The sequence below is a fragment of the Mobula hypostoma genome, chromosome X1 (genome assembly GCF_963921235.1).
Source record: "Mobula hypostoma chromosome X1, sMobHyp1.1, whole genome shotgun sequence".
Classification (NCBI taxonomy): Eukaryota; Metazoa; Chordata; class Chondrichthyes; order Myliobatiformes; family Myliobatidae; genus Mobula; species Mobula hypostoma.
In genome coordinates, this window is record NC_086128.1 from 67656760 (window position 1) to 67674391 (window position 17632).

Below are 17632 nucleotides of genomic sequence, written 5' to 3' on the forward strand. Positions count from 1 at the left end.
CCCACCCCTCCACACCCCCAATCACCCACCGACCCACCCCTCCACACCCCCAATCACCCACTGATCTACCCCTCCACATCCCCAATCACCACTGACCCACCCCTCCACACACCCAATCACCCACTGACCCACCCCTCCACAACCCCAATCGCCCACTGACCCACCCCTCCACACCCCCAATCTCCCACCGACCCACCCCTCCACACCCCCAATCACCCACTGACCTACCCCTCCACACCCCCAATCACCCACTGACCCACCCCTCCACACTCCCAATCACCCACTGACCCACCCCTCCACAACCCAAATCACCCACCGACCCACCCCTCCACACCCCTGATCACCCACTGACCCACCCTCCACTCCCCCCATCACCCACCGACCCACCGCTCCACACCCTCAACCACCCAGTGACCCACCCCTCCACAACCCCAATCACCCACTGACCCACCCCTCCACACACCCAATCACCCACTGACCCACCCCTCCACAACCCCAATCACCCACTGACCCACCCCTCCACACCCCCAATCACCCACCGACCCACCCCTCCACACCCCCAATCACCCACTGATCTACCCCTCCACATCCCCAATCACCACTGACCCACCCCTCCACACACCCAATCACCCACTGACCCACCCCTCCACAACCCCAATCGCCCACTGACCCACCCCTCCACACCCCCAATCTCCCACCGACCCACCCCTCCACACCCCCAATCACCCACTGACCTACCCCTCCACAACCCCAATCACCCACTGACCCACCCCTCCACACTCCCAATCACCCACTGACCCACCCCTCCACAACCCAAATCACCCACCGACCCACCCCTCCACACCCCTGATCACCCACTGACCCACCCTCCACTCCCCCCATCACCCACCGACCCACCGCTCCACACCCTCAACCACCCAGTGACCCACCCCTCCACAACCCCAATCACCCACTGACCCACCCCTCCACACCCCCAATCACCCACTGACCCACCCCTCCACAACCCCAATCACCCACTGACCCACCCCTCCACACCCCCAATCACCCACCGACCCACCCCTCCACACCCCCAATCATCCACTGACCTCACCCCTCCACACACCCAATCACCCACTGACCCACCCCTCCACAACCCAAATCACCCACTGACCCACTGCTCCACACACCCACTATCACCCACTGACCCACCTTTCCACACCCCCGATCACCCACCGACCCACCCCTCCACACCCCCGATCACCCACCGACCCACCCCTCCACACCCCCGATCACCCACCGACCCACCCCTCCACACCCCCCATCACCCACTGACCCACCCCTCCACACCCCCAACCACCCACCGACCCACCCCTCCACACCCCAATCACCCACCGACCCACCCCTCCACACCCCCAATCACCCACTGACCCACCCCTCCACACCCCCAATCACCCACTGACCTACCCCTACACACCCCCAATCACCCACTGACCCACCCCTCCACACACCCAATCACACACTGACCCACCCCTCCACAACCCAAATCACCCACTGACCCACTGCTCCACACACCCCCAATCACCCACTTACCCACCCCTCAACACCCCCGATCACCCACCGACCCACCCCTCCACACCCCCGATCACCCACCGACCCACCCCTCCACACCCCCCATCACCCACTGACCCACCCCTCCACACCCCCAACCACCCACCGACCTACCCCTCCACACCCCCAATCACCCACCCACCCACCCCTCCACACACCCCCAATCACCCACTGACCCACCCCTCCACACACCCAATCACCCACTGACCCACCCCTCCACACCCCGAATCACCCACTGACCCACCCCTCCACACCCCCAATCACCCACTGACCCACCCCTCCACTCCCCCGATCACCCACTGACCCACCCCTCCACACCAATCACCTACTGACCCACCCCTCCACACCCCCAATCACCCACTGACCCACCCCTCCACACCCCCAATCACCCACTGACCCACCCCTCCACACCCACAATCACCCACTGACCCACCCCTCCACACACCCAATCACCCACTGACCCACCCCTCCACACCCCCAATCACCCACTGACCCACCCCCCCACACACCCAATCACCCACTGACCCACCCCTCCACAACCCCAATCGCCCACTGACCCACCCCACCACACCCCCAATCTCCCACCGACCCACCCCTCCACACCCCCAATCACCCACTGACCTACCCCTCCACACCCCCAATCACCCACTGACCCACCCCTCCACACTCCCAATCACCCACTGACCCACCCCTCCACAACCCAAATCACCCACCGACCCACCCCTCCACACCCCTGATCACCCACTGACCCACCCTCCACTCCCCCCATCACCCACCGACCCACCGCTCCACACCCTCAACCACCCAGTGACCCACCCCTCCACACACCCAATCACCCACTGACCCACCCCTCCACAACCCCAATCACCCACTGACCCACCCCTCCACACCCCCAATCACCCACCGACCCACCCCTCCACACCCCCAATCATCCACTGACCTCACCCCTCCACACACCCAATCACCCACTGACCCACCCCTCCACAACCCAAATCACCCACTGACCCACTGCTCCACACACCCACTATCACCGACTGACCCACCTTTCCACACCCCCGATCACCCACCGACCCACCCCTCCACACCCCCGATCACCCACCGACCCACCCCTCCACACCCCCGATCACCCACCGACCCACCCCTCCACACCCCCCATCACCCACTGACCCACCCCTCCACACCCCCAACCACCCACCGACCCACCCCTCCACACCCCAATCACCCACCGACCCACCCCTCCACACCCCCAATCACCCACTGACCCACCCCTCCACACCCCCAATCACCCACTGACCTACCCCTACACACCCCCAATCACCCACTGACCCACCCCTCCACACACCCAATCACCCACTGACCCACCCCTCCACAACCCAAATCACCCACTGACCCACTGCTCCACACACCCCCAATCACCCACTTACCCACCCCTCCACACCCCCGATCACCCACCGACCCACCCCTCCACACCCCCGATCACCCACCGACCCACCCCTCCACACCCCCCATCACCCACTGACCCACCCCTCCACACCCCCAACCACCCACCGACCTACCCCTCCACACCCCCAATCACCCACCCACCCACCCCTCCACACACCCCCAATCACCCACTGACCCACCCCTCCACACACCCAATCACCCACTGACCCACCCCTCCACACCCCGAATCACCCACTGACCCACCCCTCCACACCCCCAATCACCCACTGACCCACCCCTCCACTCCCCCGATCACCCACTGACCCACCCCTCCACACCAATCACCTACTGACCCACCCCTCCACACCCCCAATCACCCACTGACCCACCCCTCCACACCCCCAATCACCCACTGACCCACCCCTCCACACCCACAATCACCCACTGACCCACCCCTCCACACACCCAATCACCCACTGACCCACCCCTCCACACCCCCAATCACCCACTGACCCACCCCTCCACACACCCAATCACCCACTGACCCACCCCTCCACAACCCCAATCACCCACTGACCCACCCCTCCACACTCCCAAACACCCACAGACCCACCCCTCCACACACCCCCAATCACCCACTGACACACCCCTCCACACCCCCAATCACCCACCGACCCACCCCTCCACACCCCCAATCACCCACCGACCCACCCCTCCACCCCCAATCACCCACTGACCCACACCTCCACACACCCAATCACCCACTGACCCACCCCTCCACAACCTCAATCACCCACCGACCCACCCCTCCACACCCCCAATCACCCACCGACCCACCCCTCCACACCCCCAATCACCCACCGACCCATCCCTCCACACCCCCAATCACCCACCGACCCATCCCTCCACACCCCCAATCACCCACTGACCCACCCCTGCACACCCCCAATCACCCACTGACCAACCCCTCCACACACCCCCACTCACCCACCGACCCACCCCTCCACCCCCAATCACCCACTGACCCACCCCTCCACACCCCCAATCACCCACTGACCCAACCCTCCACATCCAGTCACCCACTGACCCACCCCTCCACAACCCCAATCACCCACTGACCCACCCCTCCACACCCCCAATCACCCACCGACCCACCCCTCCACACCCCCAATCACCCACTGACCTACCCCTCCACACCCCCAATCACCACTGACCCACCCCTCCACACACCCAATCACCCACTGACCCACCCCTCCACACCCCCAATCACCCACCGACCCACCCCTCCACACCCCCAATCACCCATTGACCCACCCCTCCACACACCCAATCACCCACTGACCCACCCCTCCACAACCCCAATCACCCACTGACCCACCCCTCCACACACCCAATCACCCACCGACCCACCCCTCCACACCCCCAATCACCCACCGACCCACCCCTCCACACCCCCAATCACCCACCGACCCACCCCTCCACTCCCCAATCACCCATTGACCCACCCCTCCACACCCCCAATCACCCACCGACCCACCCCTCCACACCCCCAATCACCCACTGATCTACCCCTCCACATCCCCAATCACCACTGACCCACCCCTCCACACACCCAATCACCCACTGACCCACCCCTCCACAACCCCAATCGCCCACTGACCCACCCCTCCACACCCCCAATCTCCCACCGACCCACCCCTCCACACCCCCAATCACCCACTGACCTACCCCTCCACACCCCCAATCACCCACTGACCCACCCCTCCACACTCCCAATCACCCACTGACCCACCCCTCCACAACCCAAATCACCCACCGACCCACCCTCCACTCCCCCCATCACCCACCGACCCACCGCTCCACACCCTCAACCACCCAGTGACCCACCCCTCCACAACCCCAATCACCCACTGACCCACCCCTCCACACACCCAATCACCCACTGACCCACCCCTCCACAACCCCAATCACCCACTGACCCACCCCTCCACACCCCCAATCACCCACCGACCCACCCCTCCACACCCCCAATCATCCACTGACCTCACCCCTCCACACACCCAATCACCCACTGACCCACCCCTCCACACACCCACTATCACCCACTGACCCACCTTTCCACACCCCCGATCACCCACCGACCCACCCCTCCACACCCCCGATCACCCACCGACCCACCCCTCCACACCCCCGATCACCCACTGACCCACCCCTCCACACCCCCCATCACCCACTGACCCACCCCTCCACACCCCCAACCACCCACCGACCCACCCCTCCACACCCCAATCACCCACCGACCCACCCCTCCACACCCCCAATCACCCACTGACCCACCCCTCCACACCCCCAATCACCCACTGACCTACCCCTACACACCCCCAATCACCCACTGACCCACCCCTCCACACACCCAATCACCCACTGACCCACCCCTCCACAACCCAAATCACCCACTGACCCACTGCTCCACACACCCCCAATCACCCACTGACCCACCCCTCCACACCCCCGATCACCCACCGACCCACCCCTCCACACCCCCGATCACCCACCGACCCACCCCTCCACACCCCCGATCACCCACCGACCCACCCCTCCACACCCCCCATCACCCACTGACCCACCCCTCCACACCCCCAACCACCCACCGACCCACCCCTCCACACCCCAATCACCCACCGACCCACCCCTCCACACCCCCAATCACCCACTGACCCACCCCTCCACACCCCCAATCACCCACTGACCTACCCCTACACACCCCCAATCACCCACTGACCCACCCCTCCACACACCCAATCACCCACTGACCCACCCCTCCACAACCCAAATCACCCACTGACCCACTGCTCCACACACCCCCAATCACCCACTGACCCACCCCTCCACACCCCCGATCACCCACCGACCCACCCCTCCACACCCCCGATCACCCACCGACCCACCCCTCCACACCCCCGATCACCCACCGACCCACGCCTCCACACCCCCAATCACCCACTGACCCACCCCTCCACTCCCCCCATCACCCACTGACCCACCCCTCCACACCCCCAATCACCCGCTGACCCACCCCTCCACACCCCCAATCACCCACCGACCCACACCTCCGCACCCCCAATCACCCACCGACCCACCCCTCCACACCCCCAATCGCCCACCGACCCACCCCTGCACACCCCCAGTCACCCTCTGACCCACCCCTCCACACCCCCAATCACCCACTGACCCACCCCACCACACCCCCAATCACCCACAGACCCACCCCACCACACCCCCAAACACCCACCGACCCACCCCTCCACACCCCCAATCACCCTCTGACCCACCCCTCCACACCCCCAATCACCCACTGACCCACCCCACCACACCCCCAATCACCCACTGACCCACCCCTCCACACCCCCAATCACCCACTGACACACCCCTCCACACCCCCAACCACCACTACTTTATCATTTCCTGTCAGAGTCACCTCATGTACAGACACTCCTGTGCCCAGCGTCACTTTATGGACACACAATCAAAGTATAGAACCTATATTCTGTATTTGTATTTATTGTGTTTTTATGCTGACAGATGACAGGTGAGACCAGGTGAGGGGGAAGGTGGGTGGGTGGGGGAAGGGGAGGAGGACAAGGTGACAGGCGACAGGTGAGACCAGGTGAGGGGGAAGGTGGGGGGGTGGTGGAAGGGGAGGAGGACAAGGTGACAGGCGACAGGTGAGAGCAGATGAGGGGGAAGGTGGGTGGGTGGGGGAAGGGGAGGAGGACAAGGTGACAGGTGACAGGTGAGACCAGGTGAGGGGGAAGGTGGGTGGGTGAGGGAAGGGGAGGAGGACAAGGTGACAGGTGACAGGTGAGTCCAGGTGAGGGGAAAGGTGGGTGGGTGGGGGAAAGGGAGGAGGACAAGGTGACAGGTGAGTCCAGGTGAGGGGGATGGTGGGGGGGTGGTGGAAGGGGAGGAGGACAAGGTGACAGGCGACAGGTGAGACCAGATGAGGGGGAAGGTGGGTGGGTGGGAGAAGGGGAGGAGGACAAGGTGACCGGTGACAGGTGAGACCAGGTGAGGGGGAAGGTGGGTGGGTGGGGGAAGGGGAGGAGGACAAGGTGACAGGTGAGTCCAGGTGAGGGGGAAGGTGGGGGGGTGGTGGAAGGGGAGGAGGACAAGGTGACAGGCGACAGGTGAGAGCAGATGAGGGGGAAGGTGGGTGGGTGGGGGAAGGGGAGGAGGACAAGGTGACAGGTGACAGGTGAGACCAGGTGAGGGGGAAGGTGGGTGGGTGAGGGAAGGGGAGGAGGACAAGGTGACAGGTGACAGGTGAGACCAGGTGAGGGGGAAGGTGGGTGGGTGGGGGAAGGGGAGGAGGACAAGGTGACAGGTGAGTCCAGGTGAGGGGGAAGGTGGGGGGGTGGTGGAAGGGGAGGAGGACAAGGTGACAGGCGACAGGTGAGACCAGATGAGGGGGAAGGTGGGTGGGTGGGGGAAGGGGAGGAGGACAAGGTGACAGGTGACAGGTGAGACCAGGTGAGGGGGAAGGTGGGTGGGTGAGGGAAGGGGAGGAGGACAAGGTGACAGGTGACAGGTGAGTCCAGGTGAGGGGAAAGGTGGGTGGGTGGGGGAAAGGGAGGAGGACAAGGTGACAGGTGAGTCCAGGTGAGGGGGAAGGTGGGGGGGTGGTGGAAGGGGAGGAGGACAAGGTGACAGGCGACAGGTGAGACCAGATGAGGGGGAAGGTGGGTGGGTGGGGGAAGGGGAGGAGGACAAGGTGACAGGTGACAGGTGAGACCAGGTGAGGGGGAAGGTGGGTGGGTGAGGGAAGGGGAGGAGGACAAGGTGACAGGTGACAGGTGAGTCCAGGTGAGGGGAAAGGTGGGTGGGTGGGGGAAAGGGAGGAGGACAAGGTGACAGGTGACAGGTGAGTCCCGATGAGGGGGAAGGTGGGTGGGTAGGCGAGGGAGGCGATGAAATTGGGAGGTGATCGGTGGAAGAGGTAAACGGCTGATGGGAGAGGAGATTCGAGGGAAGGAGGAGAGGCAGCAGAGACCATCACTGATACAGTATTTGTTGGAGTGTCTGAGCTTGAAGTGGGGACTTTGAGGCTTCAGCTCTGAGAGGTTTCATCGCGGAGAGCCCTGAGCGAGAGAAAACAAAAAGCTGTCGGTAGATATTCCAGCCCCTCCTGCCCCCCACACAGCGTATTTAGTGTTCCCTTCTTCCTCCCTGCTCAGTCTGGTCGAGATGCCAGGCGGGGTAGCGGAATGTCCCTCTTGCGGGGTGTGGGGAAGGCAGGGAGATCTCCAGTGTCCCTGACGGCTACAGCTGCAAGAACTGCGTCCAGCTGCAGCTTCCGACAATCCGCGTTAAGGAGTCGGAGCTGGAACCGGATGAACTCCGGACCATTCTTTGAGGGAGGGCATTCTTGCTATTGAGGGAGTGCAGCGTAGGTTAATTCCCGGGGATGGCGGGACTGTCATATGTCGAAAGATTGGAGCGACTGGGCTTGTATACACTGGAATTTAGAAGGATGAGAGGGGATCTGACTGAAACATATAAGATTATTAAGGGATTGGACACGCTGGAGGCAGGGAGCATGTTCCCGATGTTGGGGGACCCTCCTTCAGGACTGGAAGAGGAGGGGGATGACGCCAGGATAAAAAGGCGGGGGAGGGAGAGGGCACACAGAGGATAGCCAGAAGGGGACAGGTGAAGCCAGGCGCGCAGGAAAGGTAAAGGGCTGGAGAGGAAGGAATCTGATCGGAGAGGAGAGTGGACCGTGGGAGAAAGGGAAGGAGGAGGGACACCAGGGGGAGGTGATGGGTGGGAAAGGTAAAGGGCTGGAGAGGAAGGAATCTGATCGGAGAGGAGAGTGGACCGTGGGAGAAAGGGAAGGAGGAGGGACACCAGGGGGAGGTGATAAGTGGGAAAGATAAAGGGCTGGAGAGGATGGAATCTGTTAGGAGAGGAGAGTGGACCGTGGGAGAAAGGGAAGGAGGAGGGACACCAGGGGGAGGTGATGGGTGAGAAAGGTAAAGGGCTGGAGAGGAAGGAATCTGATCGGAGAGGAGAGTGGACCGTGGGAGAAAGGGAAGGAGGAGGGACTTCAGGGGGAGGTGATGGGCGGGAAAGGTAAAGGGCTGGAGAAGAAGGAATCTGTTAGGAGAGGAGAGTGGACCGTGGGAGAAAGGGAAGGAGGAGGGGACCCAGGGGGAGGTGACAGGCAGGTGAGAAGAGGTGAGAGGTCAGAGTGGGGAATTGAAGAAGAGGGGCGGTGGGATAAATTAAACTAGAAGGTGACAGGCAAAGCCAGGTGGGAGGGGGAATGAACTGAGAAGTTGGGAAGTGATCAGCGGAAAAGGTAAAGGTCTGGAGAAGAAGGAATCTGACAGGAGACAAGAGTGGACCGCGGGAGAAAGGGAGAGAGACGGGGACCCAGGGCGGGTGAGGAAAAGAGGTAAGAATGCTCCCTGTGGCGTCTGTAGAACCAACAACGACCGCTCTGAACATCTGTCCTTCCCGCTCGGTCAGGAGCTGAAATCTCTGCGCAGTCAGCTGCGCGGCAACGTGACGGTGGACGTGGACGCCGCCCCGGGGACGGATCTGACCAAGGTCCTGGACGAAATGAGGGAGAAGTACGAAATCATGGCGGCCAAGAACCAGAAGGAGGCAGAGGCCTGGTACAAGGAGCAGGTAAGTGGGAGAGTGAGACGGGGCTTAGAGGGGGGCATTTTGTGTTTATTTTGTCTTTTGGCCACACGGTGGGGGGGGACGTGGAAACGTCCGGTGTAAGCGCGCCCTTTCCCGGTCGGGTCAGATCAGGGCGGGGCTGTACTGGGCGCCCCGTGCCTGACGTGCTCACCCTAACCCGCACGCCTTTGGACTGTGGGAGGGGAGGGGAAGTGCCCGGAGACGACCTGCGCTGTCGCGGGGAGAACATTCAAAGCGCTCGGAGACGGGGACAGGAATCGAACCCCGACCGTCACTCCCTGGCGCGGTAAGACGACGGCACTAACCGCTACGCTACCAGGCTGCCAAATAAAACCCTAGGGGGCAGTAGCAGAATCAGGCCATTCGGCCCATCGGGATCGCTCCGACATTCCAAGATGGCCGACGTACATTCCCTTTCACCCGCGAGTAATTACGAACCTAGGCTGCACGGTGCAAACCGGGAAGGAAACAATTCCCTCCGGATAAAATGTGGAAGGTAAACGATCTATTACTGTGTAGGTTGTGATGCCTGTTCTCCTATATTCCCTACATCCACACAAACCGCCACCCCCCCCGCAACCAAAAGAATATTGAGCCCTGAAGAATGGTCTTGGCCTGAGAAGTCGACTGTTTAACCGTTTCCGTGGATACCTGCTGGGTCCCGCCAGCATTTTCTGTGTGGGCTACTCTAGATTTCCAGCATCTGGAGATTCCCTTGCACGAGTGAAAATCTCTGGTGCCCCCCCCCCACTCCCTTTCTCCCATGGTCCACTCCCCTCTCCTATCAGATTCCTTCTTCTTCAGCCTTATACCTTTTCCACCAATCACCTCCTAGCTTCTTACTTCAACAACTCCCCTCCCCCACCATCCCACCTTCCCCCTCACCTGGTCTCACCTGTCACCTGTCAGCTTGTCCTCCTCCCCCTCCACCACCCACCCACCTTCCTCCTCACCTGGTCTCACCTGTCGCCTGTCAGCTTGTCCTCCTCCCCCTCCCCCACCCACCCACCCTCCCCCTCACCAGGTCTCACCTGTCACCAGTCAGCTTGTCCTCCTCCCCCTCCCCCACCAACCCACCTTCCCCCTCACCTGGTCTCACCTGTCACCTGTCAGTTTGTCTTCCTTCCCCTTTCCCTCCCACCCACTTCCCCCTCACCTGTCACCTGTCACCTTGTCCTCCTACCCCCTCCCCCACCACCCACCTACCTTCCCCCTCACCTAGTCTCACCTGTCACCTGTCACCTTGTCCTCCTCCCCCTCCCCCTCACCTTCCCCCCTCACCTGGTCTCACATGTCACCTGTCACCTTGTCCTCCTCCCCCTCCCCCACCAACCCACCTTCCCCCTCACCTGGTCTCACCTGTCACCTGTCAGTTTGTCCTCCTTCCCCTTTCCCTCCCACCCACTTCCCCCTCACCTGTCACCTGTCACCTTGTCCTCCTACCCCCTCCCCCACCACCCACCTACCTTCCCCCTCACCTGGTCTCACCTGTTACCTGTCAGCTAGTACTACTCACCCTCCCCCACCCACCCACCTTCCCCTCACCTGGTCTCACCTGTCACCTGTCAGCTTGTCCTCCTCCCCCTCCCCCACCCACCCACCCTCCCCCTCACCTGGTCTCACCTGTCACCTGTCAGCTTGTCCTCCTCCCTCCTCCCCCACCTTCTTCTGGCCTCTTCCCCCTTTCCTTTCTAGTCCTGATGAAGGGTCTCGGCCCGAAACGTCGACAGTTTATTCCCCTCTCCACAGACGCTGCCTGACCTGCTGAGTTCCTCCAGCATTTCTTGTGAGTTGCTCTGGATTTCCAGCATTTGCAGAATCTCTTGCGTTGATAAAGCCGCCCCAGCGTTTGGCCAAGATCCATTCTATGGTGTTGGATTATCTTGTATCGGGCACCCCTGCCATTGAAGTTTGGAAGTCAATTCTGAGTAAGGTTTAAAAAAAAAAGACAGTAAGTTCTGGAAATAAACAGCAGCGTCAGGCAGAATTCTCATTTCAGGCTTGATGATGGAGTCACAGACACAGTACGGCGCAGAAACAGGCCCTTCAGCCCATCTAGTCTGTGCCAAACCCATTTAAGCTGCCAACTCCCATCGACCCGCACCGGGACCATAGACCTCCATGCAATATGCAAACTGCTCTCAAACGTTGGAATCGAGCTCGCACGCACCACTTGTGCTGGCAGCTCGTTCCCCACTCTTAACACCCCCCGAGTGAAGACGTTTCCCCTCGTGGTCCCCTTAACCTTTTCACCTTTTACCCTTGACCCATGACCTCCCTGCCTGCCTGCTTGCCTTTAACCTGTCTGCACCCCTCGTAACCTAGCGCACCTCTGCCCACGTCCTCGTGGGGACCTAGTTGCATGTATTCCTTAAAAAATGCCAGCATTAGGCGTAAGTTGCTTTCTAAACTCGGAGCGGAAATCCGAGGTGCAAAGGGACTCGCGCAGGTTCCCCCGAAGGTTAACTTGCAGGTTGAGTCTGCGCTGAGGGAGGCAAATGCAATGTCAGCAGTAATTTTCGAGAGGACTGGAATAGAAAAAGCAAGGACTTAATGTTGAGGCTTCATCAGACCGCACTTGCAGTACTGAGAGCAGCTTTGCACACCTTTGCGAAGAAAGGACGGGCTGGCATTGGAGGAGTTCAAAAGAGGTTCACAAGAATGGACCCAGGAACGAAAGGGTTAATGTATGAAGCACTTTTCATGGCTCTGGGCCTGCACACACTGGATTTCAGAAGAATGAGGGGGGAACCTCATTGAAAGCTATGAAATATAGAAAGGCTTAGATAGAGTGGATCGGGAGAGGATGTTTCCTATAGTGGGGGAGTCTAGGATCAGAGGGCACAGATAGAGTAGATGTGGAGGGGATGTTTCCCATAGTGGGGGAGTCTAGGACCAGAGGACACAGGTAGAGTGGATGTGGAGAGGATGTTTCCTGTAGTGGGGGAGTCTAGGATCAGAGGGCACAGATAGAGTGGATGTGGAGAGGATGTTTCCTATAGTGGGGGAGTCCAGGACCTGAGAACACAGATAGAGTGGATGTGGAAAGGATGTTTCCCATAGTGGGCGAGTCTAGGACCAGAGGGCACAGATAGAGTGGATGTGGAGAGGATGTTTCCCATAGTGGGGGAGTCCAGGACTAGAGGACACAGATAGAGTGGATGTGGAGAGGATGTTTCCCATAGTGGGGGAGTCTAGGACCAGAGGGCACAGATAGAGTGGATGTGGAGAGGATGTTTCCCATAGTGGGGGAGTCCAGGACTAGAGGACACAGATAGAGTGGATGTGGAGAGGATGTTTCCCATAGTGGGGGAGTCTAGGACCAGAGGACACTGATAGAGTGGATGTGGAGAGGATGTTTCCTATAGTGGGGGAGTCTAGGACCAGAGGACACAGATAGAGTGGATGTGGAGAGGATGTTTCCTATGGTGGGGGAGTCTAGGACCAGAGGACACAGATAGAGTGGATGTAGAGAAGATGTTTCTTACATTGGGGAGTCTAGGGCCAGAGGGAACAGCCTCAGAATAAAGGGACGTCCATTTACAGCAGAGATGAGGAGGAATTTCTTCAGCCAGAGGGTGGTGAATCTGTGGAATTCATTGCCGCAGACGGCTGTGGAGGCCAAGAGGCTGGGTATCTTTAAAGTGGTGGTTGATAGGTTCTTGATTTGTCAGGGTGTCAATGGGATGAAGGCAGGAGGATGGCGTTGAGAGGGATAATAAATCAGGTGCGATGGACTGGGGGAGCAGACCCAACGGGACAAATATTCATTAATTTCGAGACGTAGTGCAGAACAGGGCAACACGCCTTGACGCCCCACAACCCACCTATTTAACGCTAAGCCAATTTACATTGACCAATCGATCCAATCAGCCGCACACCTTTACGCTGTGGGAGAGGACTGGGGCTCCCGGAGGAAACCCAGGCAGTCCGTGGGGGGAGATCGCACGAATTCCTCACGTTGACCTCTGAACCGCGGAACGCGCCAAGCCTGCGATGTCGCCGCTACGCCCCCGGGGTGGCGGCAGCTCGCCGGGCTTCCGCCCCCACCCCCCCTCCGGACCGCTAATGCCAGGCATTTTCTTTGCAGTCAGCCACCCTCCAGCAGACCATGACGACCAGCACCCAGATTGTGGGCACCGAGAAGGAGCAGCTGACCGAGAACAGGCGGAAGCTGCAGGCGGTGGAGATCGAGCTCCAGACGCTGCTGAGCGTGGTGAGTGGCCGCGAGGTTTTCCGCGCCCCCCCCCGTCGGCCTGCCCCGCCGCGGAACAGAGACAGGCCTCCATGTGGCCCGTGGTTCCGCCTCGTCCTATCGACCCACAGCCCTCCCCACCCTTCTCATCCGCGTACCCATCCAAACCTCTCTCACGTGTTGAAATTGAACCCATACACACCACTTCTACAGGCAGCCTGTTCCGCACTCCCACCAGTGAAGAAGTTCTCCTTCATGTTCCCCTTAACCATGTCACCTTTCACCCTCAACCGCGTGACCTCCATTTCTAGTGAAAAAAACCCGCTTTCATTTACCCCATCTGTAACCCACATGACTCTCTCAAATCTCCCCTCATTCTCCTGCGTTCCAGGGAATAACCTATTCAACCCCACCTAATAAAACAGCTCCTCAAGCCCTGACAACATCCTGTAAATTTTCTCTGCACTCTTTCAATTTTATTGAGATCTTTCCTGTAGGTAGATGACCAGAATTGTACACAGTACTCCAAACTTGTCCTCACAAACGTCTATAGAACTTTAGTAAAACATTCCAATTCCTGCACTCTGTATTCTGATTTATGAAGGCCCAAAGCTTTCTTTACGACCCTACATATCTGTGTGACACTAATTTCAAGGAATTACAGATCTGTACACCGAGATCCCTCTGTTCTACAGCACTCCAGAGTAAATTCATGCCCTGCCCTCCGAACGTGCAACAACTCGCACTTGTCTCCATTAAATTCCCTCTGCCATTTTTCAGCCCATTTTTCCAGCTGGCCCAAAATCTTCCTCATTTGTCCATGTCGTCTCCAGTCTTAGTGCCATCCGCAAAAGCTGCCGATTCAGTTTGCCACACTATCATCCGGATCATTGATATAAATGACAAACAACATCCCTTTGGTACACCACCTGATACAGTCCTGTAATCAGAGAAGCAGCCATCTATACTGCCTTTGTGTGGCTCTCCCGCTCAGCCAATGTTGAAACCAATCTCCCACTGAGTCAATCAAATCCACTCTCTCACTGAACCAATCAAATCCAATCTCCCACTGAGCCAATCAATCCAATCTCCCACTGAGCCAATCAAATCCACTCTCCCACTGAGCCAATGTCAAATCCAATCTCCCACTGAGCCAATCAAATCCAATCTCCCACTGAGCCATCAAATCCAATCTCACACTGAGCCAATCAAATCCAATCTCCCACTGAGCCAATCAAATCCAAACTCCCTCTGAGCCAAACAAATCCAACCTCTCACTGAGTTAATCAAATCCACTCTCTCACTGAGCCAATCAAATCCAATCTCCCACTGAGCCAATCAAATCCAATCTCCCACTAAGCCAATCAAATCCAACCTTCCGCTGAGCCAATCAAATCCACCCTCTGAGCCAATCAAATCCAATCTCCCACTGGGCCAATCAAATTCAATCTCACACTGAGCCAATGTTGAATCCAATCTGCCACTGAGCCAATCAAATCCACTCTCCCACTGAGCCAATCAAATCCAATCTGCCACTGAGCCAATCAAATCCACTCTCTCTCTGAGCCAATCAAATCCAACCTCTCACTGAGTTAATCAAATCCACTCTCTCACTGAGCCATTCAAATCCAATCTCCCACTGAGCCAATCAAATCCAATCTCCCACTGAGCCAATCAAATCCAACCTCCCACTGAGCCAATCAAATCCAAACTCCCTCTGAGCCAATCAAATCCAATCTCCCACTGGGCCAATCAAATTCAATCTCCCACTGAGCCAATGTTGAATCCAATCTGCCACTGAGCCAATCAAATCCACTCTCCCACTGAGCCAATCAAATCCAATCTGCCACTGAGCCAATCAAATCCACTCTCTCTCTGAGCCAATCAAATCCAATCTCCCACTGAGCCAATGTCAAATCCAATCTCCCCCTGAGCCAATCAAATCCAATCTCCCACTGGGCCAATCAAATTCAATCTCCCACTGAGCCAATGTTGAATCCAATCTGCCACTGAGCCAATCAAATCCACTCTCCCACTGAGCCAATCAAATCCAATCTGCCACTGAGCCAATCAAATCCACTCTCTCTCTGAGCCAATCAAATCCAACCTCTCACTGAGTTAATCAAATCCACTCTCTCACTGAGCCAATCAGATCCAATCTCCCACTGAGCCAATCAAATCCAATCTCCTACTGAGCCAATCAAATCCAACCTCCCGCTGAGCCAATCAAATCCAAACTCCCTCTGAGCCAATCAAATCCAATCTCTCACTGGGCCAATCAAATTCAATCTCCCACTGAGCCAATGTTGAATCCAATCTGCCACTGAGCCAGTCAAATCCACTCTCCTACTGAGCCAATCAAATCCAATCTGCCACTGAGCCAATCAAATCCACTCTCTCTCTGAGCCAATCAAATCCAATCTCCCACTGAGCCAATGTCAAATCCAATCTCCCCCTGAGCCAATCAAATCCAATCTCCCACTGAGCCAATCAATCCAATCTCCCACTGAGCCAATCAATCCAATCTCCCGCTGAGCCAATCAAATCCACTCTCCCACTGAGCCAATGTCAAATCCAATCTCCCACTGAGCCAATCAAATCCAATCTCCCACTGAGCCATAAAATCCAATCTCCCACTGAGCCAATCAAATCCAATCTCCCACTGAGCCAATCAAATCCAACCTCTCACTGAGTTAATCAAATCCACTCTCTCACTGAGCCAATCAAATCCAATCTACCACTGAGCCAATCAAATCCAACCTCCCGCTGAGCCAATCAAATCCAAACTCCCTCTGAGCCAATCAAATCCAACCTCTCACTGAGTCAATCAAATCCATTCTCTCACTGAGCCAATCAAATCCAAACTCCCACTGAGTCAATCAAATCCAAACTCCCACTGAGCCAATCAAATCCAAACTCCCTCTGAGCCAATCAAATCCAATCTCCCACTGAGCCAATCATATTCAATCTCCCACTGAGCCAATGTTGAATCCAATCTGCCACTGAGCCAATCAAATCCACTCTCCCACTGAGCCAATCAAATCCAATCTGCCACTGAGCCAATCAAATCCACTCTCCCTCTGAGCCAATCAAATCCAACCTCTCACTGAGCCAATCAAATCCACTCTCTCACTGAGCCAATCAAATCCAATCTCCCACTGAGCCAATCAAATCCAATCTCCCACTGAGCCAATCAAATCCAACCTCCCGCTGAGCCAATCAAATCCAAACTCCCCCTGAGCCAATCAAATCCAACCTCTCACTGTCAATCAAATCCACTCTCTCACTGAGCCAATCAAATCCAAACTCCCACTGAGCCAATCAAATCCAAACTCCCGCTGAGCCAATCAAAGCCAAACTCCCTCTGAGCCAATCAAATCCAATCTCCCACTGAGCCAATCAAATTCAATCTCCCACTGAGCCAATGTTGAATCCAATCTGCCACTGAGCCAATCAAATCCACTCTCCCACTGAGCCAATCAAATCCAATCTGCCACTGAGCCAATCAAATCCACTTTCCCACTGAGCCAGTCAAATCCAATCTTCCCCTGAGCCAACGTCGAATTCAATCTCCCCCTAAGCCAACCAAATTCAATCTCCCACTGAACCAATGTTGAATCCAATCACCCACTGAGCCAGTCAAATCTAATCTCGCACTGAGCCAATCAAATCCACTCTCCCCCTGACCCAATGAAATCCAATCTCCCACTGAGCCAA

General features: G+C 57.9%; 1 protein-coding gene across 1 annotated transcript in view; it reads left to right on the forward strand.

Annotated features, from left to right (window-relative positions):
* LOC134340213 (keratin, type I cytoskeletal 17-like) overlaps positions 1 to 17632 on the forward strand; it is a 175749-nt gene that overhangs the window by 11667 nt on the left and 146450 nt on the right. Inside the window, exons 4-5 of the mRNA XM_063037188.1 lie at positions 9541 to 9702; positions 13811 to 13936. Of these exons, the coding sequence (XP_062893258.1) occupies positions 9541 to 9702; positions 13811 to 13936 (288 nt within the window). The remainder of the gene's footprint in view (positions 1 to 9540; positions 9703 to 13810; positions 13937 to 17632) is intronic.